The 8,984-nt window shown below is 46.9% G+C and overlaps 1 protein-coding gene across 1 annotated transcript in view; it reads left to right on the top strand.

The window, feature by feature from the left end:
* Positions 1-7,114: 7,114 nt before the first annotated feature.
* The window catches only part of LOC311131842 (SH3 domain-binding protein 5-like), a gene marked incomplete at both ends in the record, with an annotated part of 9,812 nt that continues 7,942 nt past the window's right edge, over positions 7,115-8,984 (top strand). Inside the window, one exon of the mRNA XM_084164971.1 lies at positions 7,115-7,237. Coding sequence (XP_084021097.1) covers positions 7,115-7,237 — 123 coding nt within the window. The remainder of the gene's footprint in view (positions 7,238-8,984) is intronic.

Genomic DNA, 8,984 nt, shown 5'->3' with positions numbered 1-8,984 from the left:
CCGCTTTCTGTGTAAGGTAGGGTCGTACTCTGCGAATGTTGTAGAGCACGAACCTGCAGGATCGGATCACCGCTTTGATGTTAGCAGAGAACGACAGGGTGTTGTCCAGGGTCACGCCAAGGTTCTTAGCACTCTGGGAGGAGGACACAACGGAGTTGTCAACCGTGATGGCGAGATCATGGAGCGGGCAGTCCTTCCCCGGGATGAAGAGCAGCTCCGTCTTGCCGAGGTTCAGCTTGAGGTGGTGATCCGACATCCACACTGATATGTCTGCCAGACATGCAGAGATGCGATTCGCCACCTGGTTATCAGAAGGGGGAAAGGAGAAAATTAATTGTGTGTCGTCTGCATAGCAATGATAGGAGAGACCATGTGAGGATATGACAGAGCCAAGTGACTTGTTGTATAGAGAAAATAGGAGAGGGCCTAGAACTGAGCCCTGGGGGACACCAGTGGTGACAGATTCTCGCCACGCCACCTGGTAGGAGCGACCTGTCAGGTAGGACGCAATCCAAGAGTGAGCAGCGCCGGAGATGCCCAACTCGGAGAGGGTGGAGAGGAGGATCTGGTTGAGAGGGAAGAGGCAATATTGACCGGCTTTCATCAGGCTGCCCACTCAAGAGAAAGCTTCAAACTATAACCAGTGCCTGCAACCTGGTTCAGGTTATCAGTCAACCTACCAGGGTAGTTACAAACAGTACAGGAATGAAATCATCAACATGTATTGATCATATCTTTACTAATGCTGCAGAGATTTGTTTGAAAGCAGTATCCAAATCCATTGGATGTAGTGATCACAATATAGTAGCCATATCTAGGAAGAAGTTCCAAAGGCTGGGCCTAATATTGTGTATAAGAGGTCATACAAGACGTTTTGTAGTGATTCCTATGTTGTTAATGTAAAGAATATATGTTGGTCCGTGGTGTGTAATGAGGAGCAAACAGACACTGCACTTGACACATTTATGAAATTGCTTATTCCAGTTACTAATAAGCATGCACCCATTAAGAAAATCACTGTAAAAACTGTTAAATCCCCGTGGATTGATGAGGAATTGAAAAATGGTATGGTTGAGAGGGATGAGGCAAAAGGAATGGCAAATAAGTCTGGCTGTACAACCGATTGGCAAACGTATTGCAAATTGAGAAATCATGTGACTAAACTGAATAAAAAGAAGAAGAAACTACACTATGAAACAAAGATAAATGACATAAAGAATGATAGTAAAAAGCTTTGGAGCACCTTAAAGGACATTTTGGGAAAAAAGGCAAACTCAGCTCCATCATTCATTGAATCAGATGGCTCATTCATCACAAAACCAACTGATATTGCCAACTACTTTAATTGTTTTTTCATTGGCAAGATTAGCAAACTTAGGCATGACATGCCAGCAACAATTGCTGACACTACACATCCAAGTATATCTGACCACATTATGAAAGACAAGCATTACAATTTTGAATTCCTTATAGTGAGTGTGGAAGAGGTGAAAAAAGTATTGTTGTCTATCAACAATGGCAAGCCACCGGGATCTGACAACTTGGATGGAAAATTACTGAGGATAATAGCGGACGATATTGCCACTCCTATTTGCCATATCTTCAATTTAAGCCTACTAGAATGTGTGTGCCCCCAGGCTTGGAGGGAAGCAAAAGTCATTCTGCTACCTAAAAATAGTAAAGTCTCCTTTACTGGCTCAAATAGCTGACCAATTAGCCTGTTACCAACCCTTAGTAAACTATTGGAAAAAATTGTGCAGTTAGTTTCAGAGTGGGTGGCAAGGAATAAGTTAGTCCTAAATATTTCTAAAACTAAAAGCATTTTATTTGGAACAAATCATTCACTAAGCTCCAAACCTCAATTAAATATTGTAATAAATAATGTGGAGATTGAGCAAGTTGAGGTGACTAAACTGCTTGGAGTAACTCTGGATTGTAAACTGTCATGGTCAATACATATTGATACAACAGTAGCTAAGATGGGGAGAAGTCTGTCCATAATAAAGAGCTGCTCTACCTTCTTAACAGCACTATCAACAAGGCAGGACCTACAGGACCTAGTTTTTTCGCACCTAGACTACTGTTCAGTCGTGTGGTCAGGTGCCACAAAGAGGAACTTAGGAAAATTGCAATTGGCTCAAAACAGGGCAGCACGGCTGGCCCTTGGATGTACACAGAGAACAAACATTAATAATATGCATGTCAATCTCTCCTGGCTCAAAGTAGAGGAGAGATTGACTTCATCACTGCTTGTGTTTGTGAGAGGTGTTGACATGTTGAAAGCACCAAGCTGTCTGTTTGAACGACTGGCACACAGCTCGGACGCCCATGCATACCCCACAAGACATGCCACCAGAGGTCTCTTCACAGTCCCCAAGTCCAGAACAGACTATGGGAGGCGCACAGTACTACATAGAGCCATGAATACATACACCTTATGGAACAGCGGGGACTGTGAAGCAACACAAACATAGGCACAAACACATGCATACACACACACATGATAACATACGCACTATACACACACGTACACATGGATTTTGTGTTGTAGATATGTAGTAGTGGAGTAGGGGCCTGAGGGCACACACTTAGTGTGCTGTTTTAAATGGGTAACTGCCTTAATTTTACTGGACCCCAGGAAGAGTGCTAATGGGGATCCATAATAAATACAAATACAAAATGTGACAAATAAAATAAAATCTGATTTGATTTGATTTAGAAGAATATACTCTAATCTCCTGACTAATGCCATAGAGGTCTATACTCTAATCTCCTGACTAATGCCATAGAGGTCTATACTCTAATCTCCTGACTAATGCCATAGAGGTCTATACTCTAATCTCCTGACTAATGCCATAGAGGTCTATACTCTAATCTCCTGACTAATGCCATAGAGGTCTATACTCTAATCTCCTGACTAATGCCATAGAGGTCTATACTCTAATCTCCTGACTAATGCCATAGGGGTCTATACTCTAATCTCCTGACTAATGCCATAGAGGTCTATACTCTAATCTCCTGACTAATGCCATAGAGGTCTATACTCTAATCTCCTGACTAATGCCATAGAGGTATATACTCTAATCTCCTGACTAATGCCATATAGGTCTATACTCTAATCTGGTGTACATGGTTCTTAACCTTGCTTGGTAAGTTAATGTGCCCCTTATCACGTTTTGCTCCGTCCAAAGTACCTCCTCATGTGCAACTGATCATATATAGTCTTCCCAAGTTGGCTGCCCCCTCTGGCTAGGCCGGTACCTCTGGCTAGGCCGGTACCTCTGGCTAGGCCGGTACCTCTGGCTAGGCCGGTACCTCTGGCTAGGCCGGTACCTCTAACTAGGCCGGTACCTCTAACTAGGCCGGTACCTCTGGCTAGGCCGGTACCTCTGGCTAGGCCGGTACCTCTAACTAGGCCGGTACCTCTGGCTAGGCCGGTACCTCTGGCTAGGCCGGTACCTCTAACTAGGCCGGTACCTCTGGCTAGGCCGGTACCTCTGGCTAGGCCGGTACCTCTAACTAGGCCGGTACCTCTGGCTAGGCCGGTACCTCTGGCTAGGCCGGTACCTCTGGCTAGGCCGGTACCTCTGGGTACCCCAGGGGTAGTAGTACCAGGTTTCGAACCAGGTAAGCCTTAGGGTGGATCTTAGCCCAGGACATGCAGTGAGTGCAGAACCAGGTAAGCCTTAGGGTGGATCTTAGCCCAGGACATGCAGTGAGTGTAGAACCAGGTAAGCCTTAGGGTGGATCTTAGCCCAGGACATGCAGTGAGTGTAGAACCAGGTAAGCCTTAGGGTGGATCTTAGCTCAGGACATGCAGTGAGTGTAGAACCAGGTAAGCCTTAGGGTGGATCTTAGCTCAGGACAGGCAGTGAGTGTAGAACCAGGTAAGCCTTAGGGTGGATCTTAGCTCAGGACAGGCAGTGAGTGCAGAACCAGGTAAGCCTTAGGGTGGATCTTAGCTCAGGACAGGCAGTGAGTGCAGAACCAGGTAAGCCTTAGGGTGGATCTTAGCCCAGGACATGCAGTGAGTGTAGAACCAGGTAAGCCTTAGGGTGGATCTTAGCCCAGGACATGCAGTGAGTGCAGAACCAGGTAAGCCTCAGGGTGGATCTTAGCCCAGGACATGCAGTGAGTGCAGAACCAGGTATGCCTTAGCATCAACTTCACCAACAATCTTCCAGTTCTCATCATATCCACCAACATGTTTTCCTTCTGAAAGATCAGTACTGGAGATCACAGAGACACAATTACAGAGTGACTGGATTCCACGGACTGTGTCCTCCTCTCTTTGATGGCTGTAAATAAAGACATGGCTGGTTCCCCGCAGACCAGACCAAGCTAAGAATCTCTCTGCCTATTGAACTTGGCTGTTGACAATGCCTCTGAAGTGGTCAGATCCTCAAGAAAAGAAGGGACCACAGCCTTTAAAGGGGCTTCTAAGTCAGACCAGAGTCTTCTCAAGGTGAGTCCCAAATGACATCCTATTCTCTAAATAGTGCCCTACTTGAGAGAGAGAGAGAGAGAAAGAGAGAGAGAGGCAGACAGACAGAGAGAGAGACAGACAGAGAGAGAGAGAGACAGACAGAGAGAGGGAGAGACAGAGAGATAGAGATTGAGACAGACAAAGAGAGAGAGAGAGAGAGAGAGAGAGAGAGAGAGAGAGAGAGAGAGAGAGAGAGAGAGAGAGAGAGAGAGAGACAGAGACAGAGACAGAGACAGAGACAGACAGACAGACAGACAGACAGACAGACAGACAGACAGACAGACAGACAGACAGACAGACAGACAGACAGACAGACAGACAGACAGACAGACAGACAGACAGACAGACAGACAGACAGACAGACAGACAGACAGACAGAGAGACAGACAGAGAGAAAGACAGACAGACAGACAGACAGAGTAGTGAGAGTAGTACACTATGTAGGGAATAGGGTGCCATTTGGGGCGCAGGCTCTACTCTGTCAGCTCTGCCCTGTCAGCTCTGCCTGTGGATGGCAGGGGTTCAGACAGCAGCCCAACCATCCACCATCCAGGCCCTTCCTTTTAGCGGAAGCCCATTGATGTTACCAAGAGTTATTAATTCACCCAGAGATGTAAGAGGACGGCCAGGCCAAGACAGAGGTAGATGGTGCCAGCCGGAGGAGTCGACTTCTTCCTCTTTTCATCTGACTGTCAGTGGGGTGAGCCAGGCGCACTGGGTCTTCACATGGGCACCAGGATTACCCACGGCAACCCACCACGGCCTAACCAAGAAAAGGCTGCTAGGCGAGAGCAGGAGAGGGAGAGGGAGAAGGATCAAAAAGAGAGAGGACACACGGACGTATTAGCTGATAAACAACTCTGTTTTCAGTTGTTTTCTTCTCTGGAATGGTGTTTTTTTGTATGCTGTGGTCGGTGAGCTGGTCGGTGGGATTGGTGGTGTGAGTTACAACAGCTCTCTTACAGCTACTTCCTGGTCCTGTTGTCCTTACCAACCTCTGGGAAGCTGTTGGACTTCCTGGTCCTGTTGTCCTTACCAACCTCTGGGAAGCTATAAGGTGAATGCACCAATTTGTAAGTCGCTCTGGATAAGAGCGTCTGCTAAATGACGTAAATGTAAATGTAAATGTAAGCTGTTGGTGAGAGCCTTGACAAATACCTTAAGAAACCATGACATTACCTCATAAAACCTTCTCCAAGAGCTTAGTTTTTTTTATTTCTTAAATTGTCTCAGTTCACTGAGAGTGACCTGAAGTGTCACCAGAAGAGCTTTGTTTAGTTAGTATGTGTTACCTCAGGCCAGGTGAGCTCTCTCAATCAGTTCCTTGGGAGTAATTTCTCACATTCAGTGTCGAATTATATTCAACTTTGAGGTCCATTGCGGTCCATTGTAGTCCATTGCGGTCCCATTGAGGTCCATTGAGGTCCATTGAGGTCCCATTGAGGTCCATTGAGGTCCACTGCGGTCCATTGAGGTCCATTGAGGTCCATTGAGGTCCATTGAGGTCCATTGCGGTCCCATTGAGGTCCATTGAGGTCCATTGCGGTCCCATTGAGGTCCATTGAGGTCCCATTGCGGTCCATTGTAGTCCATTGCGGTCCCATTGAGGTCCATTGAGGTCCATTGAGGTCCCATTGAGGTCCATTGAGGTCCACTGCGGTCCATTGAGGTCCATTGAGGTCCATTGAGGTCCATTGAGGTCCATTGCGGTCCCATTGAGGTCCATTGAGGTCCATTGCGGTCCCATTGAGGTCCATTGAGGTCCCATTGAGGTCCATTGAGGTCCATTGAGGTCCGTTGCGGTCCCATTGAGGTCCATTGAGGTCCATTGAGGTCCATTGCGGTCCATTGAGGTCCATTGCGGTCCCATTGAGGTCCATTGAGGTCCATTGAGGTCCATTGCAGTCCCATTGAGGTCCATTGAGGTCCATTGAGGTCTGTTACGGTCCCATTGAGGTCCATTGAGGTCCATTGAGGTCCATTGCGGTCCCATTGAGGTCCATTGAGGTCCATTGCGGTCCCATTGAGGTCCATTGAGGTCCGTTGCGGTCCCATTGAGGTCCATTGAGGTCCATTGAGGTCAGTTTCGATCCCATTGAGGTCCATTGAGGTCCATTGAGGTCCATTGAGGTCCATTGCGGTCCCATTGAGGTCCATTGAGGTCCATTGCGGTCCCATTGAGGTCCATTGAGGTCCGTTGCGGTCCCATTGAGGTCCATTGAGGTCCGTTGCGGTCCCATTGAGGTCCATTGAGGTCCGTTGCGGTCCCATTGAGGTCCATTGAGGTCCGTTGCGGTCCCATTGAGGTCCATTGAGGTCCATTGAGGTCCATTGAGGCCCATTGAGGTCCATTAAGGTCCATTGAGGCCCATTGAGGCCCATTGAGGTCCCAGTGTTTTCATAAGCTGAGAGAGGAGCTACTGGAGCTGTCTTAAACATAGTGTCGATGACAGTGCAGATCAGCCAATGGTCCTTCACTCAGTAGCAGCTCAGACTAGTATGACTAGTATAGGTTTAGGCAGTCCCATCCAGTCAGAGTCCAGTCCAGAGTAGACAGGGAAAAAAGAATACAACCAGAAATGTATAAAAGCAGAAGCAGCTAAAAGTGTCCTGAGCTAGCAGCCTGCAATGAAAACAAAGCACGGCCCAGGGGACAAGCTCACAGCCGGACCACTGGGCAGTGTGGATCAGAGTCGCCGCAGCCTCCCGCCAGCCCTCCTCTCATACGTCCAGTCAGGCTGCCAAACGACTGTAATTGAGGCCTGAAGACAAATCTATACTACAGCTCTGAATAACTCAATGCGCACCGCTTCAATAGCGGCCGGATGGAAGGTTCTGATCCTCTTACTGACACTTTTACGACCGTTCCTTCTACCCCCTCTCCTCTCGCAGCCTCTCACCAAATTATCAAGACTTTTAGTTTCAATTCAGTTTTTATGATCTAGCAAGCATACTGCATCTTAGACACTGACAGAGATGAGTCGTGAATTGCAACCTGCCATCACCAGGTCTGAACAAGCTCGTTTCAAGTTCTGCTAAGTCTTCCTCAACATTGCCAAGACAATAAGGTGACTCAATATTGGGCCGACGTAGAGGAAGATGAAGAAGCAGATGATGACAGTGTGTGTTAACAGGGTGAGGGTGCAGGAGACGATGATGATGATGATGTGGTGGTGGTGAAGATGAAGGGGAAACATACAGTGGGGAAAAAAAGTATTTAGTCAGCCACCAATTGTGCAAGTTCTCCCACTTAAAAAGATGAGAGAGGCCTGTAATTTTCATCATAGGTACACGTCAAGTATGACAGACAAAATTAGATTTTTTTTCCAGAAAATCACATTGTAGGATTTTTTATGAATTTATTTGCAAATTATGGTGGAAAATAAGTATTTGGTCAATAACAAAAGTTTCTCAATACTTTGTTATATACCCTTTGTTGGCAATGACACAGGTCAAACGTTTTCTGTAAGTCTTCACAAGGTTTTCACACACTGTTGCTGGTATTTTGGCCCATTCCTCCATGCAGATCTCCTCTAGAGCAGTGATGTTTTGGGGCTGTTGCTGGGCAACACAGACTTTCAACTCCCTCTAAAGATTTTCTATGGGGTTGAGATCTGGAGACTGGCTAGGCCACTCCAGGACCTTGAAATGCTTCTTTACGAAGCCACTCCTTCGTTGCCCGGGCGGTGTGTTTGGGATCATTGTCATGCTGAAAGACCCAGCCACGTTTCATCTTCAATGCCCTTGCTGATGGAAGGAGGTTTTCACTCAAAATCTCACGATACATGGCCCCATTCATTCTTTCCTTTACACGGATCAGTCGTCCTGGTCCCTTTGCAGAAAAACAGCCCCAAAGCATGATGTTTCCACCCCCATGCTTCACAGTAGGTATGGTGTTCTTTGGATGCAACTCAGCATTCTTTGTCCTCCAAACATGACAAGTTGAGTTTTTACCAAAAAGTTCTATTTTGGTTTCATCTGACCATATGACATTCTCCCAATCCTCTTCTGGATCATCCAAATGCACTCTAGCAAACTTCAGACGGGCCTGGACATGTACTGGCTTAAGCAGGGGGACACGTCTGGCACTGCAGGATTTGAGTCCGTGGTGGCGTAGTGTGTTACTGATGGTAGGCTTTGTTACTTTGGTCCCAGTCTCTGCAGGTCATTCACTAGGTCCCCCCGTGTGGTTCTGGGATTCTTGTGATCATTTTGACCCCACGGGGTGAGATCTTGCGTGGAGCCCCAGATCGAGGGAGATTATCAGTGGTCTTGTATGTCTTCCATTTCCTAATAATTGCTCCCATAGTTGATTTCTTCAAACCAAGCTGCTTACCTATTGCAGATTCAGTCTTCCCAGCCTGGTGCAGGTCTACAATTGTGTTTCTGGTGTCCTTTGACAGCTCTTTGGTCTTGGCCATAGTGTAGTTTGGAGTGTGACTGTTTGAGGTTGTGGACAGGTGTCTTTTATACTGATAACAAGTTCAAACAGGTTCCA

The sequence above is a fragment of the Coregonus lavaretus genome, assembly GCF_964263955.1.
Source record: "Coregonus lavaretus genome assembly, chromosome: 7".
NCBI lineage: Eukaryota > Metazoa > Chordata > Actinopteri > Salmoniformes > Salmonidae > Coregonus > Coregonus lavaretus.
This window is presented reverse-complemented; position numbering and strand designations above follow the sequence as displayed.